This window comes from Semicossyphus pulcher, unplaced genomic scaffold (genome assembly GCF_022749685.1).
Source record: "Semicossyphus pulcher isolate SPU_LCO1_2020_fin unplaced genomic scaffold, fSemPul1.0.p SCAF_25, whole genome shotgun sequence".
NCBI lineage: Eukaryota > Metazoa > Chordata > Actinopteri > Labriformes > Labridae > Semicossyphus > Semicossyphus pulcher.
Window position 1 is genome coordinate 1,015,814 of NW_027211699.1, and position 22,480 is coordinate 1,038,293.

Here is a 22,480-nt window from a genome sequence, read left to right on the forward strand (position 1 = left end):
ACAGGCTCAGGCTGCACACACAAACAGACACACATTACAAGATCCCACTGAGTCACTCGGTTTGTATCTGCAGCCCTGTTGTATGTTTGTATAGCAATTCACAGACCCTTAAGTGCAAGGACGGTGACTGAAGACGCACTGAAGATAACAGATGCTGGTTGTGGGGGAGTGTAGTATGAAAACACACCCTCTACTTCAGCCAAGTTAGCGCGCAAAGTGAAAGGAAGTGTGCTCCACCACAAACCAGACGACAAACGGCTCCAGAAAATTTATGTTTTATTAGCTTCCTAGCTTTGATCAAGGGACAGTCCCTAAAAAGACAACACTGCTGTCCTACTCATTAGCATGAGGACATTAGCCTGAGGACATGACCCCAGCTCAAACCTAAAAAGAAGATGCAGTGTGTGATCAGATATCCCTCAACAATGAACAGTAGCTTCATTTGCCTCAGCTGCTAACGTAGCTAACCGCTACATCATAATATTGCAGATAGCTCCAGGAAAAGGGAGTGCTAGCAGCTGTAAAAGCCACCTTTGAGCGAGCACACACCTGCACGTGTTATTATGGATACAAGCGGGGATCAAGTGCTTGGGTTTGTTTTATATCACAGAGCTTTAAAAGCCAACTTCAATCAACTTCTGCTTCTGTTTTTTACATCCAACATTTATGTTCGGCTTCCTGCTCTTTGGGTTTTCTTTAAAGTGGCTTCTATCTTTTTTTAACAGCACTTTATGTCAAATACGGCCGCCGCAGTGCTTTTGTTAAAATGTTTAAATCCCATAATCACGCCAGGATGAATGCTAATTTAGTGTGTTTACAATGTTGTCAAGGAAACGGTAAACATATCGCCTAAATGGGTTACCCAGAGGCGAGGATAGCGGTTGGAGATTTTTGAGGTCACCGTGCACCCTGAGGCAGGCTGGGAACTGCAGTCCATACGAGCTGTTAGATAAGCTGCGAGGGCTCTCCCTCTCCTCCTGGATTCAAGCCATATGTTTCTGCTGCCTTAAAGAGCACACTGAACTGGCAGGCACCATTCTCTTAGACGTAAAGGCTCCTTGTGCACAGATGCCTCCAGTGTATAAAAACCCTGACTTATGCCCTGCACGCACGAACCATTGACAGCGGTTTAGGCAATCGATAACCAAGCGTGCGATGAATTGCTTCTGGAATGATGCTCGGTGTGCTGCATGCGTGCATGTCTGCGTGGATGCTGCTTGTTTACGCCAACTTGTGCATATTTATGTTTGTTAAATTTGTTTCAGGCTGAGCTTTTTCTCCCGAGCAGTAGGAGGTCCGGTGGAGTCTGCGGCTGTCAAGAAAAATTCCCAGAATCCATTCAGAAAAGGGACTCGCCTTCACGCTCTGCTGACGGAGGCTACCCATGACATCATTCACACTCACCCACTGTCTCTTTGACCCTACTGCTGTGCTCTTCCTCTTCCTGTTATCCCCCACAGGGTCGTGCCTGTTTGTATCTTTGCATTATAAGTGTGTGTGTGTGTGTGTGTTTGGAAGCTTGGAAAGCTTTTTCCACACCTGCTACGGCTCGCCTCCAAAACTCTGCAACCTTGAGGCTCTCATCCCCCCCCTCACAGCCCCCGCCTGCACTTCCTCTTTCTCAGACTACCTTGGCTCCCACTGACAGAGCATTGTGTGTTATACTGACATGCTTTTTGTCTACAGGGGCTCCTAATTCAACCCCAGGACCACCTTGAATAACAAATGCCCCCACTGTGGGGCCACAGACTGCACACTGCTTGAGTTATGCTGTTTTTTCTCTTAGAGGTTTGGCTTGAGCAGCACAGTGTGAGTCTCAGTAAAAGCCGGCATCTGCCTGTGAGTGTTTACTGTGTACTGACTTTATTTGCGGTTCTCTGTGTTTATTTTACAGACACTACCCCCGGACAGGCTTTACCTGTGTGGCTGACACTCCAGAGAACCTCCGCCTCAAACAGCAGAGCAAGATGCAGAGCCAGGTAACTCTTTGTGCTGGTGGTGGCGTCTTATTAGATTTATGGCTAGACCAAACTCCAGCTTTGAAACACACACACACACATCAACAGCATCTTCATATTTTGGCATTTTTCCAAAAAAGAGGTTATAAAAAATAGTGAACGAAACCTCAAATTAATCTGTGAGTAGGTGCTTTCAGAAAGACCACTTTAAGATAAAACAATCTAATTCAGAGTTTAAATATTCAAGATAACTGCTAGCTTACAGACCTGTGAAGTCAAGCAGGAAATTGATTTATAATGGACCAGTAGGGGACTTGATAATAGGGCTGGTCATGTAATAGTTTAATAAATAGAATTTCATGGAGACAAAAAACGTATTGCCACAAAAACATAGAAAGTTTGGCTTGACAGACCCAAGTTATACTCTTTTCCCACCAAAATTAGCACGTTGACGCAGGTTTTTCAGACCCGGGAAGACCCACTTATAGATGCCGATTGTCTCTTTTCCCATTGTCAGTGAAGTATACTCCTGTCGGTCTCTTTTCTGCTGCGCCACCTTCAGACGTCTCAAACGTGCCCAAAACAGGGTTAGTAAACAGTGAAGATGTTACGGTGGTTAGGTCTTTATTGTATCTATTACTCATTCAGTCTGTTTATTAAACTCGGCGCTGACAAATTTGGAACGATGTTCGAGCGCTGCTTGGACGGAGACAGGCAGATTTTATAGCATCGCGCCGGAAAGTGGGCGGAGATTAGCCTTTCGACGCGGGTTTTGTGTTCCCATCAGTGCTGATCGGAGCCAGGGTGATAATTACCCGGGTCTACTGCAGAGACATTTGACCCGGGTCTGAATGCTGATTGTAACCTTTCCTACTAAGCAAAAAAGCAGAGTAGGGTGTTGGCGGGTTTTTTTGACCAGTGAGAAAGCGGCTTTACTGGCTTTACTGGCCTTAAAGACCACCTCCAGTCATGTTTTAAGACATATAAAATGCTCTGCTTGAAATAATCAATCGTGTCTGATATGTTTTTTTCTACAAAATACGTTTAATTACCTTGTAAAATTCCTGCCAAGGCATCTCCTCATGAATCTGCATAGTCCCCGCCCACTATGCAAATTTCCAACCACCCCTGCCATCGCAAAAACAAAACACGTCTCTGCCAACTTGTAGTAGTAACGATGAAGTTAGTAGTCAGTTTTGAGTTAGGGTAAAAATTACGATGACGGTTACAGCCGGCTCCTTATCACTGAAGTGGTTGCTATAGGTTGCACATAATGATATGCATAGCGTCACCCCGTCCATTAACAGGATTGGCTCCTTTGGTTTGGGACGTCTCAAACCGGCCACTCTGAAAACGTGTTCAGGCTGTCCTTGGTACACTGCAGTTTAAAAGCAGACAGGCCCAGCCATGGCGACGACTGTTACAAGGTTAAAAACTACATTCTGACTGCATGCTTTCCTTTATTGTTGGTTCAGTCTATTAAATTCCAAATTGAATAGAAATACACTATAACACAAGATTACCTTACTGTTTATTCAGAAGTAATGCAGTTTTCAACTATCAGCTAAGGCCTTGCTTAAATCTCTTTTGCAACACTTTTCATTTCCTTTTATTGGCAGCTGAAAAAAGGAAGGCTCATTACACAAGAACGCACCGCACTACATATCCTTAACTCTGGCGATAAGCCCATTTAGCACATTTGAACCTTACTGTGAAAACACATTCCGTGAGAATTACAGATGTAGGCTGTTGCTGTGGTGGAATGTGTTCACATTATTCAAAGTGGGGTTATAGTGGGACTGCTCCAAAAATAAGACAAACGTACTGTCATGCTCTTACCTCACCGAGCAGCTTGCTTGTTTCACACGGTAGCTGCTTTTTTTTGTAATTGTTGCAAAGTGGATTATACCCTCGTAAACGCGGTGCTCTTTAGATCGTGCCATATGCTGTGACCTAGATCTGATGCACATTTCTTCTCTCTGCGTCTTTGTTTCTGTGCAGTTGTTTTTGCAGGGTAAACCATATGCACTGCCCAAAGATCCCTTTTCTTCAAGCAGTCCCCATGCAGTCTGATTTGTAACCACAGAAAACCCCACTACGGCTGCAGAAAATAATAAAGACCCAAATATATTCTAGGATAAAAAAAATCTCATCAGACCAAAATATCCATCTGAACTGGGTCATGTGTTATTGCCTTAATAAAGATGGCACTGATAGAGTCAGAGAGATTAACAGCCTCTTATCTGGGTTTTTCCACGTTGCCTACCTCTAGTTAAACAAAGAAAAACAATTCACTGATAAAGAGGCCATAAAGTGTGATTATATTTAGTGGCTAACTGGTGTCAGACAGTCGTCATGTGAGGTTTCACTTCTCTTATTCGAGACGTGATGTCTCGAGCATGTTGCTTACTGTAAAATACAAGCACAATTCAGTAGAAAAGCCCCTTCAAATTCACTTATTCTGCATCATTGATCACAAAATACTTGCAAGATTGGGATCTGGAGAGAGGGAGCAGAAAGTGGGGAGGGGTTGAAAGCTGATGTAGAGGCTTGTTGTGTCAGCGTGTAGAAGGGGAGAGTCCTGAGAGGAGGTGGGGCTTATGACAGCGTGTCAAGACTTATCTAAGCGTCGGTGTCAAACACTACAAACGATGCCGAGGTGTGTGTACATGAGGATGGAATATTGAGGTGGGGGTAGCGGTCATATGGGGGATCAAGAGACAGATGGTGTTTTCTACATGGATTGTGTATCACAACAGCTCCCCACAAACACTCCACCAAACACCAAGTGACAGTGACTGATGGTTTATCACAGCCCCTCGCCTAAGAATGAGATTATTAATACACAGAATATGTTTGTGTGTGACGTCAAGTCTACCAGACACCCTTTAAGAAACGGTCTTTTTAAGGAACTTCCTGTTTAACTACAGAATATTTTAAAATATAATGCTATTTTTACCGAGAAGTTCCTTAATATAAAATGAATTCCTACAAAGTGAGAAGCTGAAAGTATGTTACTTACACACATGCACTCTGATGTTTGTGTGCTGTATTATTTTGTTTGTATTAGCATCAGGAAGTTGAATGTGTTTGTGGAGAAATGTGGCCATCTAACCCCTCTCCGCCGCTGCCGCGGCTGCGTTGCTACGGGAACCCTATTGCTATGGTAGCAGGGTAGAGGTTTGTCACACCTCATTACAAGACTTTGCGAGGGGGGAAACGGAGAGAAACAAGACGGAGGGCGAGAGAGAAATAAAGAAACTAGAGAGAGCAATTGGGGAGGAGGAGGAGAGGGAGAGCGATGAGGCGCACATGAGCGAGAGGAAAAAAAAGGAAGAGACAGGAAGGCACCGACAGAGAGAGGGAGGAGTGCAGGGTGAAAGAGGAAGAGATAAAAGTAAAATCCCCAGAGGAAGCGGAGCTGGAGGAATGCAAATAGAAGCAGAGAGAGAGATGATAATGAGGAAGAGCTCCAGCTCTATGGGACGAGCTGTGTTGCCGTTGAGGCAGTAAAATATGAATGAATGAAAAAGGAGCCCAGAGAGAGAAGGGAGTGTGGGTGGGGAAAGAACGCAGAGGCCTGATTGGAGGAGACGGAGCTGTTGCATAGACCCAAAAAAGACAAAGGAGATAGACTGAGAAATAAAATAGGGGGAGGATCACATGTTGCCTGATGGGAGCGAAAGGAGAGTGACAGACGAAGATGTGTCGAGGCCACATTAATCTTCTTCATGACTCGTCTGTGTGCGCAGGCTTCAGAGCCCTGTATAATTTGCCGTGGAATGAGGAGCGGCCACAGTTTTCACGCATTATCTCAGGGGACGTCACGCCCGGGGTGACACTGCATCACGCTCGCACATTATCCGTGAATCATACCCACGTCATGTCATCACAAGGCGTCGGGAGATGAGAGGACGGTTTGGTCAGCGCTCTGTTCAGCGGTGTCAGACTTTATGTGGAAGTCGGGGGAGAGCATGGAGGAGTGTTTCCTGGTAATTCACTGTGCAGGCAGACTCCATTCTGAGAGGGATGCAGGACATTGGTGCAGTCACTGTGACTGCATGAATAAGGATCTGGCGTAGGGAGGTGGAATTAAAGGGTTATTCTTCTATTAACATGAGCTCTATATTAACATTTCGGGGTCTGAACGCAATGCAATGGGTGCAACCTAATCCTAAAAATCAAAGTATGACCACTTAAAGTGCTTGTTTTGACACTGATAAGCTGGGTCCCAATCCAGGGGCTGCATCCTTCACAGGACGCGGTCTACGGAGGATGCGTCATTCATAGACCGTTAAAGATAAAGTGAAATGAGGTGGTCTGGTGACGCAAGGGTAATCCTCCGTAGACCAAACGCTGCTCCGGACGCCTAACAGCAGGTAGCTAGCAGGCTAACTGGCTAGCATAGCTAACGTCATGTAACCTTAACCATTAAGATAATTTGTTTCAAGGGCCCTTTCCCTTTTTTTAAACGTGTAACGCAAGATATTCGATTTAGCTGAAACCAAAAGCGTGCAATGAATCTCGTGATACGTTGGGCTGCGAAAAGGAGGACGAATTTGTCGGCCGCATCTGAATGAGCCTTCGAATTGGGACAGCCTTTGATGCGCCGCGTCCTTTGATGGGTGCAGCACCCAGATTGGGACACGAGATTTCAGAGCAAGACGTCTCCTTAAGTGTCAGTTTTCAGTCTCCAGGGGTTTTTTTCCAGTACATTTTTTTTGCTAACAAAAATCTCCATCTCTTTAACATCCTTTCCAATATGGTGTCAGACAGTATGAATAACAATCTGACCCTGTCAGTGGCAAAAATATTTAGGCGCTTTGATCAGGCGCTGTTGCCCTCTAGAATAACGCTGCAGCCATGACAGCCAGTTACATGGCTGCCACCTGATGTGATCTTATGGATCAATTCCAAATCTTTTTGTACCTATTGGTCTACTTAAACCTCAACATAAGTAAAACAAATTAAGGCCCAGGTTTAAAATAACGTTCCCCTAGTAGTGATTTACTATTTTTCATTCATCTTTGTTGCAGGGAGAGCCAGATTGTGTAGCTGCTTCTTTTAGTTTGAACATAAATAATTACCTGGCTTCCTGGTTAGTAAAGTGGCGTCCGTGGTTGTGGGTTTAAGAACACAAGATCAGCCGCAAAGCAGCTGTGAGGGAGAGGCCCATGCATTGTTATTTCTGATACTCATCTGACGCTGCATGGGCCGGACATTTCCTCCTCTGCCCTGAGGGTCCGGCTAGGGTGGGGAGGCTTGAAGAAACACACACACACACACACTAAGACACACACGCTACCTCTTATTATGACCATGTATGGTTGCCACCACGTCCTGTATGTGAGGCCTACACGCCCCTGCAAACAGGAAGTGAGTGTCACCACAAAAGACTAGGCAATATACATAGAGGCAGCTTCGCTTCGCTTGCTTATTACACACGCCCACATGCACTGGTAATGCCTACTTCAGAAGATTCTTTCTGCTTTGCTAAGTAGATATCATACATCATCTAAATATAAATGCCTTAGTAAAGACCATGCTTAATGGGGCCATATCTTTTGAATGTTATTCTCATATTTTGCATGGGTTTCACATTTTTGGGGGTAAAAGTAAAATCTGTAATTCCGTGTTTTTCCAGAATTACATTTTTAAAAAGGAAGCCTCTGAAATGGGAAAGCCTTGCTTTCGCTGAAATCCACCAATGGTCATTCACCTCAGGCTGCCTTCTTGCACTCGCTTGTAGTCAAGTCGTTTCAGCTGACCGTTCCGACACCTCCTGGCGATTCTGGCTCGTACATATAAGGCCGAATAACCGATCCTAGGGCGGCCATGTTTTCTACAACTTTGGAGTGACAGTGCAGTGCAGTGTGGCCGCTCGCTATGCGGTCATTCTAAATACTGTCAGCCAACCGTGGCTAAGGTCTGACCTTTGAATGGGGAAAAAGTTTAAAACAAAACAAACTTTACCAACGTGATTCAAAAACATTAAAATAATAGAAAATTGATTGCATAGCTAAAATATGTCCCCTTTAAAAATAAGACAAATGTAACATTAAACTAGAGGTGACAGTTTCTTGTTAGTTTATTTAATGGCGTCAAGCTGTAACAATAAGATAGTTTAACCCTTTTCCACCTGCTGTAGAAGTATTTTATTTCGGCAAATTAAAGCTCATGACTGATACCTTTACCCAGCCGACATTGATACCACTGATACTATAGTACAAGTTAATTACATGCTTTCTTTTTTAAACAATTTAAAATAATTATACATTTATTTGAAACAATCACGAAAATTCTAACACGTCAATTTTATTGTTTTTTTTACACTTTTAATCTGTATATGTCGGAATAATCTCCGTCAGAACTAGGGGTGTGGTCGCGATACGTGGCCCACGATAACGATAATATCACGATACAGCGATTCTGCGATAACTGCAGGACAAACATATAATGACACATCACATTATCTAATTATCTTCTTTTCTGGCCAATTAATTTCCACTCACGTTAACCTCATTCATGTCATGAGCACCACCGCGAGGAGTCATGAAGTATTGACGATATATTGCCCTATCAATATTTTGTCCCAGCCCTCGTCAGAACATGTATAAATAATCATTTGTTGGATGTTCCTTGTTGACTCACACAAACGCATCAAATCTCTTCATCTGCCCATTGTAATTCACCTCATGTGCCATAATGTGCCATAATGTTATGTGCCGTGCATGTCTTAACTACCTTTTGGTTTCTAACCTGTTTGTGTTCATGTGTGTTCCGCAGGTTCGCTACAAGGAGGATTTTGAGAAGAATAAAGGGAAATGTTTCAGTGTGGTCACAGACACGCCGGAGATGCAGAGAATTAAGAAAACGCAGGACCAAATCAGCAATGTAAGTGTCACCCATATGATCACCACTTCTGATATAGACTGAGTTATTCTAGTGCTGACAGCCTGGTGTGAAGCCAGTCTGCTGTGAGTTGATTAGTTCCTCTATGTGACGATAATCTCTGTGCCAATATTGTTCTAAGGATTTGTTCTGAGGAGGATAAACTGTCTACATGAAGCACACTGGGAAGTGTCCTTTCCGTCCCCGCTGTTATAACAGCCATAGATCGTTTAGACAGGTGATGCTTCACTGCTGTTAAAAACTTTGCATAATACTTTCGTTAGCTCGCTTACATTTCACCTCCTGAGATTGGGCGTACTTTCTTCATCTCAGGCCTCGGAGAGCTTTAGGAGATTCTTATCTGAAGATTTCTAAAATTGTACACGCTTTTAAGTATCTTTCATCCTTTCAGTTAATGTCAGGCTTACTCTGTTCACGCCGCTCCTCATTTATAGTAATGCAATTCTCCTCAAATCACTCCCCACATCGGCCTTTCTCCTTCCCCTCTCCCTCAGCTCCTGTTATTGATTTGCCATTTCTCTGTAAATACAGAACAGCGGTGTAGAAATGCAAGCAGAGTTTACCTCGTGTGTGTCCCCGGACTGCTTAAGTCAGCTGTAAGGGCCTTTTATTTCCATGCGAAACACACTCGCACACCAAACATGCGTCATTACGCATACGCTGCTCTGCACTGGCCTCGCTAATGGCATAATTAGTGTGCAGGGCGATGGGTAATTACTGCTTTCGTGTGCTGAGAGATGTTGCGTGTCTCAGATCAAGGAAATTTGGAAGACAGAGGGAGGAAGATACACATATGTAACGTGTACTTATGGTTGCGCACACACAAGCCACATCAGCAGAACAAGAGTGTAATGGCGGGATGGATTTGGGCGCATCATGTCTTGTTTTTAGCCAGAGCTGATAACCAAGACATCTGCTTACAATCAGAGCGTCTTTCACAGCCAATCACGAGGGAAGCGCCGCAGCTGAACGCTTCATCTCTCTCTGTTTTTGTTCTCTTTTTTGGACTCTAAGAAACAAACCAGTTCACTCGGATCTGTACCAAGAATGTCAACAATGTGAAGCCTTTCACATCCACTCGTCTAGACTCGTCCTGTCCGTCATTCTCTTTTTCCGACCCTCCTCAAGTTCTCGTCACCATCCTCTCGCCGAGCAGGAACTGTTCAGAAGTAGCGGGAAGCTTTAGGTCACTTCCTGTAAATCCACACACCATCTGTTCGAACTGCTTCTTTCAAACAAACACAAAATAATCTCCTTTACACACTCTCACTTAGCATATTGCTCTCGTGAACGGTCGCCGTGTTCTCTCAGTCAAATCGCCTTCACTGTCCTTGCACAAACACTCCCGTCATCCCATCCAGTCTGTCAATAGACTCCCCGCTAACGCCGCCGGCACAGTGGTGCTCTTTGAGTGCGGGTGTAAGCGGGGACAGAATCAGGGTTGTAAATCTTGACCGAGGCTGTGTGAGTCAGTCTGTTATCAGCCTGGTAATAAGGAGGGCCGGGCTATTTAGTGCAGTCAGAGAGCAGTCACTCAGTTTCAGTTTCATGAGTGGGGCCCCTGTTTCATGTTGTAACACTGAATGCTGCCTTTGTCACACCGGGTGGAGAGGTTGATCTTTGACTCTTTGTACCTGCATTTGTAGTGCAGTCACTCTTTTTGTAGTTAAACATAACCCACTAACATCGGATTAAAAAAACTCTGAGGAAAAAGTTCAAAATGTTCAGTTACACTTGAGAGATTATAAATGATTAGGATTACTCAGTCATATGATCCCCCTCCTCCTCCTCCACTCAGCGTTTCCTCTTGCTGCCTCATTTTCGAGCTTCTAGTTGGTTCCCTTTTTTTCACCTCACCTGCTCTGCCTGATGTGTCAGCAGAGGTTGCTATGCAACTGTGAGCTCACACTACTTCCTGCCGTTGAGATGTCATTTCCTGTCAGCGTCAGGCTGCTTCCCGAGGCTGTGCTGCACGTAGATCGCCCCACCTATCAGCACAGACATGGGGGTGCAGGCGAGCGCGCAGGAGACCTCTGGTGGATAGAAAGTGAACTACACTCTGCGATGGCTTCCTGGAAAGAAGACCTGTAGATTTGAAATTTAACTCTGACCTTATACTGATTGTGGTTTTCTCTTGCAGATTAAGTACCATGAGGAGTTTGAGAAGAGGAAGATGGGAGGAGAGGTCCCACAACATCAGCCAAGCAACCCCAGCCCAGGTACTCCTTCTTACACACACCCACACGTGGCATTTTATATACAGCTTCACTGATCAATGAGTGTGCATTTAATTTGTTATGTGTTAGCGGTGAAAGTAGTAGAAAAATATTAGTGCAAAATCACCTTTTAAATTCCATAACCGTAATAAATAAAAGCACGACTGTCTGTGCAGCTGGATACCCTGAAGGGAGCGTGAAAGAAAGTAGCCTTTTAGTGATTTGGTTCAACTGAAACCTTTTGCTACATTCTTCTTCAAGTATTTTGGCTTGTCTGTGCTTCGCTCCATTGCTGCCACAGGCAGTATGAAATCACTAAGCTTGATGTTGCAAACCACTCGGGGATCTTGGTTGTAACTTGTTCAAACCCCTCCTCCTCTGCTTTCAATCCACTCAGCCATAGTGACTCTCATGGCTGCAGAACATGTTGAAGGTTATTTTAATAACATTGAAAAGCTTAATCCATTGATAAACCAGTTTCTAATCGAGCAAACCAAAAAGTTGTTTGCAAAATTCGCAACTTAACTGAAGTCATTTGTATGAGCTGCTTTATGAAAATGAAGTGAGAAAGTTGCTCTGAGCATCAGAGGGTCAGTGGAGAAGTTGCGGCACATTATTTGAATGTCCAGTGTTGCTGCTGTTTGTACTTTACATGCCTGATTTAGACACAGAAAGGCATTGTTCAGCAGGTTGTGTAACAGGGGAAAAATACACATCCATGCACGTCTTGGCTTGCACGCTTTTAGATCCCTCCCTCCTCTGAGGAGTCAAAGAAGACACACAGATGGGAGCAAATCCACCTGGAATTAAGAAGCATTTACTGCATGCATTGAAATCCCCAAACTGTTGCATGCATGCTGCAGACTTGTGGCTCGTTGCTGAATCCCAGTTTTATCTACCAGTGAGTCTGGTGTTTGAGTACCAACAGGATATGTTTCATTCATTTTCTCTCCCTCTCCTCTCCCCCTATTGAACCAGCAGCTTACCAGCCGCCTGCAGCCTCTCAGAACTTCCACTATGAGCCAACTCCTGAACCAGTGCGCCAGGCAGCCGCTGCTCCTCCTCCCAGTGCTGGGGTGAGTCCTCGATTACCCGCCCTCTCTTGTGCTTCTAAGTGTTGCAAAACACATGTTTACACTTTATAATTAATATTAAGAAGTTGAGCTTTGGGAGTTGCAGCTATTTTGTTAAGCGATTAATCATTTAAGTCTATTTTCTTTCTGCAAAAATGCCAAAAGTTCACGGGCGTCAGCTTGTCGAATGAGTAGATTTGTTTGGTTTTCTTTGGCTTCTAACTATTTGTCACACATTATAAGACATTTGAGGACTAGTCTATTAATTGTGGAAGTAATCTGCAGATTAATCTGATAAGGATCATATATATTTATGGACAAAAACAGCTTTCATTATTGCTTGTGTAAAAGAAATGAACACATTTCTGCAGTAGCTTCTTGTGGCTGCTCTTGTCTGCGACTAACTGAGCTCCCTCTTGTTTTGCGCAGAAGCGTTACCGGGCAGTGTACGACTACTCTGCCGCCGACGAGGACGAGGTGTCCTTCGTGGACGGAGACGTGATCGTAGACGTGCAGCAGATCGACGAGGGCTGGATGTACGGCCGCGTGGAGCGCACCGGCCAGCAGGGCATGCTGCCCGCGAACTACGTGGAGGCCATCTGAGTGAGAGGGAGAGAAAAAGGAGGAGGTAGAGAAAGGGAGGGAAAGAAGGAAAGGAAAAGCCCAGTGCCATCTCATCTTAATGCCGCTTTCTGTTGATTTTACTCTTGTTCCCTAATCCTCCCCCCCCCCCCGTGAGACCCTTAACCCCCTCTTTCTGCATCCTTTCTCTGCTCTCCCTGTCCAGCTCCACCACAGACACCCTCAGCCTGTCTGTTCTTCTGTCTGTCTGCTTCTCTGTCTGTCAGTCTGTGCTGATGTCTATCTTTGTTATCTTTTACCCCGAACCTGGCTCTCGTGCCGTCACGAGTGGAAATCAAAAGTCTTAAAAGATAAACTCACAGTTCATCGCAGTACGTCAGGGGTCATGCCAAGTCACACAGCTCCATTCTAGCTAACACACTTACCTATCCTGACACATGATGCAAAAACCAAGAAGAAGTAACATAAAAAGAAGACATTTTCCCCACCGCTGCAGACATTATTCTAAGTGTGGGTGGGTGTGGCGTTTTCATAAGCCTGTTTGATTTCTGTCTTTCTCTAATTTAGCAGCGTGATCTTGGCCCGACTGGAAACGCAGTGTAGAATCTCAGTCTATCAGAGCTTGTGTACATTCCTTTAAACCTCTAACCCTGCTGCAGCTATCAGCCAGTTTATCAGTCTTAACAGAGAGGTTTTTAATGCAGTTTATAGACACACATCTCGCCATTGTGTGCTCAAAGAAGGCTGTTCAGCTCTGCATCATTGTGAAACTGGAAATCGTAGCCTAACTGAAGAGCCCCTCCTGTCGTTGCCTTGCTCGGGCGTGTCGTTCACAGGAGGGATCAGGGACAAGTTAGGGGACATTATCAGTCCATATCTTGCAGCCACACTGAATATATCACCTCAGTCAGTGTGGGTGCACAGTATATAAAAATATATATACATCCTTATTCATTGTTTTTGCAGCCTGAATGCCTTCAGTTCTGAGAGAAAAGTGATGGTTATCAAGGTTTAGGAGAAAGGAGAAATGCATCCCCCTGTTTTTGCTTCAAGAAAACATTAAAAAAAAGATGAAGGCAAAGCACAACTTCATGTCTTGAATCGTTTTTTATTTTTAATTTGTTTTTGTGACATTCCAGTCCTTGTTTTTTCCATTTAATGTGAGAGAAAAAGTCGAATCCTTGGCTGTGGTAAACGTCGCCGTTCTTCTCATGCTGTTCTTCCTTTGCCTTTCCTTGTTATCTTAAGATGCTTATTTTCCAAAAAAAAATAAGAAAAAAGTAAGTGTATTACATAAATAAATAAATAAATAAACCAGCAACAAAGTTTATGAACCAAGCAAGAGGAGTTTATCTCAATTTGTGGAGCCGCAGTGTTAGAACAGTTGGATTAATCGACCTGCATCAGTGGGTAAATCTCATTCTTTATAATATTCTGGAGCTTCTAAGTAATTAATATCACGGAATGGGATTCAAAAGAACATAAAAGAAAGGTTTGTTTCATCCTCAAAGGCAGGCCGAGCAAAAACAGGAAGCTTTTATTCTGGCGGGTGAATCCCAGGTCACTAAGATTCAAAGACGGTTGGTTCATAAACATGAAATGAAGCATTTAAGTTGCTGGCTGTTACACAGAAATACTGTATCACATCTTCAGTCCAGATACTGTATTTCTGTGATATTTGACGATTTCTCATTGTAAATAGTCTCATTTATCCCCCCTGACAATACACGCCTCTTCCCCTTTACTTGCTGTTTCATTCTCCTGTGATGCACTGTGACCGTCACAGATATGAGCGATCAGGGCGGTGTGTTTTTAGGCGGGGTCGGGGTTTGGGACGGGGGGCGCCCGAGAAAAAAAAAAAGTTCAGCTTTATTAAAAGAATCAAGGCTCTCACTATGTAGCTAGATGACATTGTACAATTGTATATGTATCATAAAGGTGAGTTAGGGAAAATGTTCTTACAGGTCATGGTGCTCTGGGACGTGGCTTGCCTGCAAATAAAAGAGGTTCATATTTTTGTTTTTGTTTTTTTTTGAATGTGGCTAAAGGGGGAAGTGATGTGGTTTTAAAAGTCGACTCCAGTTTGGTGCAAGTTGGTGCAGAAGAACTTTCTAATGTGTGTGAATCAGAAAAAAAAACACCTCAAACTGTTTTAGGTGGCCAAACAAATGAATGAACTCGCTGTGTGTACGCCTGTATTTTGCATTAACCTCTAACTTGACAACAGGACAAGTTTATTTGCAAAGCAGATGCTAGTTCGGATTTCTCTTGGATTAAACTGAGGAGTTGTTGGTTTGGCGTGAAGTGAAATGATTGTTGTTCCTGGCTTTCTGATGATGTTTTGCTCAAATTTAATTTAATAACACGACTGGTAGCCTAAAATCCAAACTTTCTTTGTGTCTCGAGGGCGTCTGTTTTATCAGTCGGTGGTCAGTTTGTAATGAAAAGACGGCCTGTGAAGTTTAAAGATTTAAGTCAGATTTGAGCGTGTGATGGTGTCAAGTGTGCGAGGCTGAATCTCCCGGGCTGTGAGGCAGGGCAAGTTGTTTGTCTGACCTGGATATTAGTCTGGAGTTGACCTCTTTGCGCCGAATGCGGCTCTTCTGCTCTGGCATCACTCATCTACTGAACCGTAACATCATATCATAACCCTGTTTCCATTCAGTTTCTGTCTCGTATCCTGTCCACCCCTCTTTCCTTCAGCCTTCATCGTAGGCTCCTGCGCTTCTGACCAATCGCCCCCCCCCCTCCCCCCCTGCTTCTATGATACTGGATATATACTGTAGACTTTGCAGAGTGAAATCATGTAATCCATTATCGGGTTTAGCATTCAGACCAGTTTTGTGCATTCCATCTTAAATTGTTTTGTTTTTGATATAATTTTGTTTTTTCTTTTTTAAATAAAAAAAAATAAAGATACCATTATGCATAATGACATACACGTGTGTTCAAAACTCATACTGGATACATACTCAGAAATAAGGACCTGATATCATCTCCTGTTGCCCTGTTACAGCACTTCAAATTGTACTTATGATTCTGCAGATTCAATAAAATGTCATTTTTTCTCAGACTGTTTTTTGTGCATCATCTTCTGTTTGCAACATTTACCTGTGAGGAGGGCTTCAGGGCAGACGTTTATACCATGCAACCTCCTGCCGACTATGCATTTCCTGTGCTCGCTTTTGCTGTCAACTTCCTTTCGTATGCAACACAGTACACGGCAGCTGTAGCATATTTTTAGAGAACCCCGGTTGACCAAAGTGCTGCACAGGCTTAAAACACAATATCAAATAAAATAACTAAGAAACGTAAAATGAACAATAAAAACACAATAAATAAGAGTAAAATATGGTTGCATAATAAAATGCTCAACTGGAATTAAAAGCAAACACGAGGTGGGTCTTAAGCAAGGATTTAAAGCTTTCAAGAGTCTAGGCAGTTCGGATATTAACAGGTAGACTGTTCCACAGGTTAGGAGCAGCCACTGCTAAGGCTCTGTCGCCACTGGTTTTGAGCCTGGATCTTGGCGCATCCAAGAGCATCTATGTGTTGAAACTGGATCCTGAAACTGACAGGAAGTCTTACCATGAACGCTTACAATGGTTTCCAATGCTTCTCTCTCATGTTCTGTATTCACTCCAATAATAATACCTGGGTAGTATATTCATTTAAGATATTAATGGAGAAAAAAGGGCCGATAGGTTTGAGATTATGTACTGCAATTTATGGTCATCTAGTCGCCACTTTATTTGTTACACCTTAAAGTATTGCAGTCTAGTAAAACAGTCCTGCAATAAATCCTACCTTCATGGGGGTTTTATTGTTCAATTTGTGTAAGTGAAGTGTTTATGCAACTAAATGATCTGACGGAGGCATACGTTTGGTGTGCTGTTAAATTTCAGTTGGAGTAAAAGCAACAAAATACATCCTCGGTATTTGTTATAAAGTTGCATCAACACTTCATTCAACTTAGCATCATAACAACGCAGGATTTATTGTAGGACTGCTATATAAATTTAAGATAGGTGTATCTAATAATCTGAAAAATCGGTGTATATTTATAAAAGTATTTGCTTAAATAACAATAAGTCTCTGTATTTTTATTAGCTGAAAACTTGTGTTTAAGTGTAATATGTAGGCAAGAAAGTTCTAGATCAATTGGCATTTGTTACAATAGAGGAAATCCTCCTCTCTTCTCGGGGACAATTGTACCCGGAGGTGAGCCTGTCAGGTAGAATACTTGTTTTCCTGGTTGTTTATCGCCCGTCATAATTACACCGTTTGGTAATTGAATATCTCGCTATGGTTTCATTTTTCGATGTTAGTTCGGGATTTGGTTTTGAAACCTGCTCTGAAAATCTGCCTGAAAGCCCCAAAACGAGGTAGAAGATAGCCTGGACTTACTTCCGGTTTCTAAAGCGGAAGGGGGGAGGGTCGAGCTGATTCTCACTTCGTCGAGTCCCGAACGTTTCCGACCTTCCCCGATCTCGTGCACCCGGTTTGTTACGCCGCTGCTGCTGTTTTGCTGCGTGTGTTCGCGTCTTCACCGTCCATCTCTGGTAGTATTTCCATCATGGTGGACATTTTGGTGTTGATGTTTTTCGCCATCATGGGCCTCGTCTTCCTCTCTTACATCATCTACCTGCTGTGACGATGAGGCGTCCTGCTCAGTCGTGCGGACGGCCGGAGCACAGGCGAACACAGGGTGTGTGTTGTTCCTCTCCTGCATCCCAGGTCTCCATCATGGACAATGGTAATGGAGCATTTCATTGCATATAGTAAATGTTATTTTGCATATATTTCTTAGCGAAAATGTAACATGATATTGTAATATAAGACGATCTACAGAGAGGATAGTCTTAAGTAAGGCGTGTGTGGCTCTCTCTACATACAGCTTTAGCTTGGAATAGATACAGTCTCTTATATATGTGAGAAATTATTAGTGCCTCTGAGAAAACTTAAAGATGTTTCGCTGTAAGACACTGTAAATGTTTGAGAGCAGCTGCCATCTGTTTCAGGGAGCAGAGCCTGGCTCGGACCATGATGGGGTCCCATTGGAGCTCTCATGCAGGATGTGAGGAGCAATCCAGTGGAGAGGAAAACAAATGGAGATGAAGCCAAACTCCTGTCTCCCACTTGCACTCTTGTCCTCCTTTCACCCCCCACCCACGCTCCTGCTTCATTGGACCAGGATCCTCCAACTAAACTTCACCTCAAGAGCTCCCACTTCCTTTTACAATCAGTCTAACCATTGTTTTTCTTTATCTACTCATGGTTGTGCATGTTCCTCTGCTATGGAGGAGAAATGTTACCTCTGAGCAAGTCCAGTGCATCTGCACATATGGATGCAGGACAGTTTTGTCAGGTTGTAGTTCAGGCGGAGAATTTGCCTTTTTAAAAGCACTGTGAGTGAATTGTTGGCTGTAATTATAATGTGTTATGTTCAGTTTGATGGTGTAGTGGATACGACTGTGTGGCCAACCCATCTGTACACTCATGTTTGTGTTGGAGAGCTTCAGTGTTAATCTTACTTTATCTATTGTGCCAATATGTTCTCCTTCTCACTACGATTAAGATTCCCCATCAGGTTATAGGGGTAATCAATTCAATTATTCATCAGTGTTCTGTACTTTTACGCCATTGTTGTCTATTTATTTATTTTACTTCAGCTGCAATTGACACACAAAGAGCAATGGTGTCATTTCAGATCTAGACATCTATGGTATTATCGTCCTAGTTTTACCACCAAACCTCAGACAAATATTCTATTATATTTAAATGATTTTATTGATGCACTGATAATCTACTGAGGGTTTTGACAGTATTTCACATGATATGTCAAATAAAGAGGATTTCAGTAAACCCAGCTGCTTCCTGTTCTGTTCAACACACAAGGCACAGCATTTTTTATTTGTTGACAACAGTAAATAATTCATTTTTCAAGAAGAAACATACATGCTATAATGGATATAAAGTCTGCTTTAAAATAAGCCTTTTTCAAAGTACAAATACACATTTACATTTTTATATCACTTTTTGGAATTTTGCCTTGTTGGATAGCGACAGGGATATTAACAGGAAACACTTTAGGAAATAAAAGGGTAGTGCTCGGTGACCAGCACTGCCTACAAAAGTTTTTAATTGTGTGAAAGGGATGTAAAACTATTGTGTTCTGAAGAAATTCCATTGTACTTCGCAGTCATGCTGCCTTTTAGATTATTAGATTTCTGTGGCCAAGTACTGTTCCAGCATAGAGTCAGTGACCCAGAGGGAGAGCAAATGAAAAAAGGACTATTTTTGTTCCCTTATCTTCCCTAGAAGCAGATTGTTATGCAATTGCAATAAAAAATCATAATAAATATTCCTGCATGGGAAGAAATCTCATCAAATTTGTGCATGTTTGTGCTGCAGATGTGAATATGGAATAATGCCGGGGGGGATAAATGTGTAGCTTGTAAGCAAAAACATCCATGCTTTCCTTTAGCTATGCTACACAATAATCAAACTGGGCTCAACGGAAATGCTAATGTGGTTCACCTGACCTCTGACCTCTCTTTGAACAGGGGATGAAATTAGTGTTTAAAAAGTAGTTATAAAGCCCTAAATATGTACTATATATATGGGTCTTTTTGGAGACATCTTTCAATTAACTTCAGCTACTCCAGATTTCCTGCAGTGACTTTCATGTTTTTTTGGGAAACTTACTGACATGTTTTAAAGATTAAACACAATGTTTCCTGTCTAATGAAGCATACAGGCATGGAGCCGTCATCTGCTTTATGGATCATGCCTCATGTGGCCCTGCAGATGGTGCTGTTTACCTACAGACAGCTGTAGAGAATCGGCTGATGGCAGTGAATCCCTGAAGTAAATTAAGTTGGTTCTTTCCAGATGTGAGTCAGAACAGGTGACGTGAGACAGGATGGCATTTTAATTTATCTGTCAGAGTTGATTGAAAAAGCAGGTTTGTTACATCTGGACCCTCAGACCTAAAATTAATCATTGTTAAAGTGTTTTTTCTGCACTTTTTCCTTATTGTTTTTTAGATGTGTGTTCATAGAGATCTGGTATTGTGTCTATGAACTCAGTTCTACTGTGGCTTGAAATCAATGAATTAATTTCTCATTTCTCATTTTGTAGACAGATGAAAGACTTCACTCTATCCAATTATGTTCTTGGTGTGTCCATCTCTATGCGTGGTGACAGGTGAGCTTTTCTTCTGTCTTTATATATATTTTTAGCTTTAGCTTTAGCTTTTACCTTTTATGAAACATGTTGTGAAACCAACCTAATTCCCCCCCTAAAATAGCTTATAGTAACATGTTTTGGGAAATAGCTTAATTGCTTTCTTGCTAAGAGTGTCATGAGAAGAGTTGAACTACTTTCATGTCTGTGGCGAAAATGTGACGCTACAACCTGCCGTCAGTTAGCTTAGCAGTTAACACAAATAGCCTAAAATAGGTGGAAACCGTTGGCCTAGCTAGCTAGCCTCTTACCGTTTTATGGAAACCACCTATTCAATCACAACATGTATTTTTTTTAGTGTTTCTATGAATTAAACAAACAAGATATGCCATGTTATTAGGAAAGTACTGGTAAATAAATATTTTTAACTTCAAAGGCTAGCTGTCTTTAGCTTCTTTTTTGCTGTACAGACTTGGCAGTGGTTTCAAAGTTCTTATTGTCAACTCTCAGCAACAAAGCATATAAGCATACAATGTTCCTTTATTTTGTTATGGCGTTGTGTATGTGCTTCACAGTGTCCCCCTCGTCCCAGTGCATCGCTAAAGTTTCTCCCACATGTGTGCAGACAGGCCCACTCTGGGAAATAATCTGAATTCCTCTGCTGATAGTATAATCTACCACCACTCTCACCATTACAATACACCCGCTGTTCTGTCCTAGAGCACACACACACACACACACACACACACACACACACACACACACACTTGTAGTCATTTCACTTCAAACAGCATCTTTTGCTCCAACAGATCAAATGACACTGCAGCGGTCTGCAGTGGAGGCTGTTCATTTGGGTTACAGAAAGGGATGCATTGCAGCTGGACTATAGAAAGTAGGGCAGGGTTTGTTTTGTTGTTTGCTGCTCTGCATGTTGTATGACCTTGCTGTAATAACTTGCATTCCTGAACCCCCTCATCCCTCCCTCACTCACTGGCCTGTCACACTGCTCAAAGCGTCCATATCAGATTATGTCACAGCTATGTTATGTGTCCATTGAATGAAAATAAGCCAGAACAGGTGCTCTTTTGTTTTGTAGCTGCAGAGGCCTTCAGGGTTTCCCCTGGAGCAGTATTATTGGGTAGATGCAGTAATACAGGGACATATGAAAGTGTTTATAATTACTTTAAAAGGAAATATCCACATCTAGGGCACTGCTACAGCTGCTGGCAGAGTGCCATGCATTTTTTAGCTCGTTTTGTTTTTTGTGTTAGTGCCAGATGTTTACAGTTCAGTTAAGATGTAAATGAGAAAGTTTGGGGTTTGTTTTAGTCGTTAAAAGTCGTTCACACATATTCGTCAATCATACAGGGAAAGACCCATAATAGAAGAGAGGGTGACACTAATTTGCAGTCATCAAGAGACCTTGGAAAAATAAGTAATCCGTCATCATAAATCACAAACTTTCAACACTTAATAACTCCTGGAACGCACCGTATCTCACACGTCTGTGATATACAGCAACATAAGATTATCCCATGTGGTTGTTTTTCCTTTAAATTCATGGTGCCTTTTCACGCATGCTGCTAGTTTGTAATAACATCTCCCCTCTGTGGCACCTGTAACCTCCAGCAACCTTTTCTGGAATCCCAACGAGGCTGAGTTTGCGGGGGGGGAGGAGAGGATGGAGCAGGGGGAGGAATTGAGTGTAATAATACAATAGGTGGAGAGGGGGGTGGAGAGGATAGAGAGAGAGCAAATAAAGAAAAAGAAGGCAATGAAAGAAAAGAGAAAGAGGGAGGGACGGGGGGTTTGCCTATGTGCTTAGCCATGGCCTTCAGCTGTGGAGTTCCTGTTGTTGTGGGGCGGGAGTTTCCCCCCGTGCGGCCTGCGAGGGAAACAGCAGAGGATGTCTTTTTCCTGGCTGACCAAGAATGCCCGGGCCTCGAGGTCTTTCCTCTCCTCGTGTGTGTTTTATACAAGTTTATGCCCGAGTTTAATGTTAATGATGTGACCTGCTGTCCTTCTCTTTCACTCTGGATCTCCGCCAGTGCAACACTGATGCATAAACATCTCAGCAGAGAGGCGAGTGCAGGGGAAACATTCCTCTCAGGGCCACAGGGATGTCTGCTCTTAAACACCCCGTCCACCCTCCCAGCAGATTGGACTACACGTCCCAACATGCTCCCCCCACAATAGGAGGCGGGGGCCATAAATCCTGCCAGCCAATAGCTTTGTGTCTGGGGATCTGTGGTTGGTGTGTTGCACAGCAGCTGTTGTCAATGGCAACAGAGGTTTTCAGGGAAGCATGAGCTGGACAGCTGGTAGAGGGTCCCTCAGCCTTCTACCGGGAGTCACATGACCCCCCTTGCAGCCAATCCCATACGTCCGCCCTCCTCTCCGCCTTGCTCCCTGTCTCTCATTCGCCCGCTCCGGCTCTGTTGGGCTGCAGCAGGAGGGGGAGGGGAGGTGGAAAGAGAGGAGGGAAGTGGAGACAGAAAGGGAGGGAGGGAGGCGAGGAGAGGGGCCAGCTTACACAGGGAACGAGTGGAAG

General features: G+C 43.3%; 1 protein-coding gene across 2 annotated transcripts in view; it reads left to right on the forward strand.

The window, feature by feature from the left end:
* Positions 1-15,814, forward strand: part of lasp1 (LIM and SH3 protein 1) — a 34,892-nt gene extending 19,078 nt beyond the window's left edge. The window contains exons 3-7 of one of the 2 annotated variants that reach the window (XM_069676034.1): positions 1,895-1,979; positions 8,745-8,852; positions 11,011-11,089; positions 12,065-12,162; positions 12,589-15,814. In XM_069676034.1, coding sequence (XP_069532135.1) covers positions 1,895-1,979; positions 8,745-8,852; positions 11,011-11,089; positions 12,065-12,162; positions 12,589-12,762 — 544 coding nt within the window. In that variant the 3' untranslated portion in view covers positions 12,763-15,814. The remainder of the gene's footprint in view (positions 1-1,894; positions 1,980-8,744; positions 8,853-11,010; positions 11,090-12,064; positions 12,163-12,588) is intronic. The other variant, XM_069676035.1, reaches the window with a different exon arrangement.
* Positions 15,815-22,480: the final 6,666 nt, after the last annotated feature.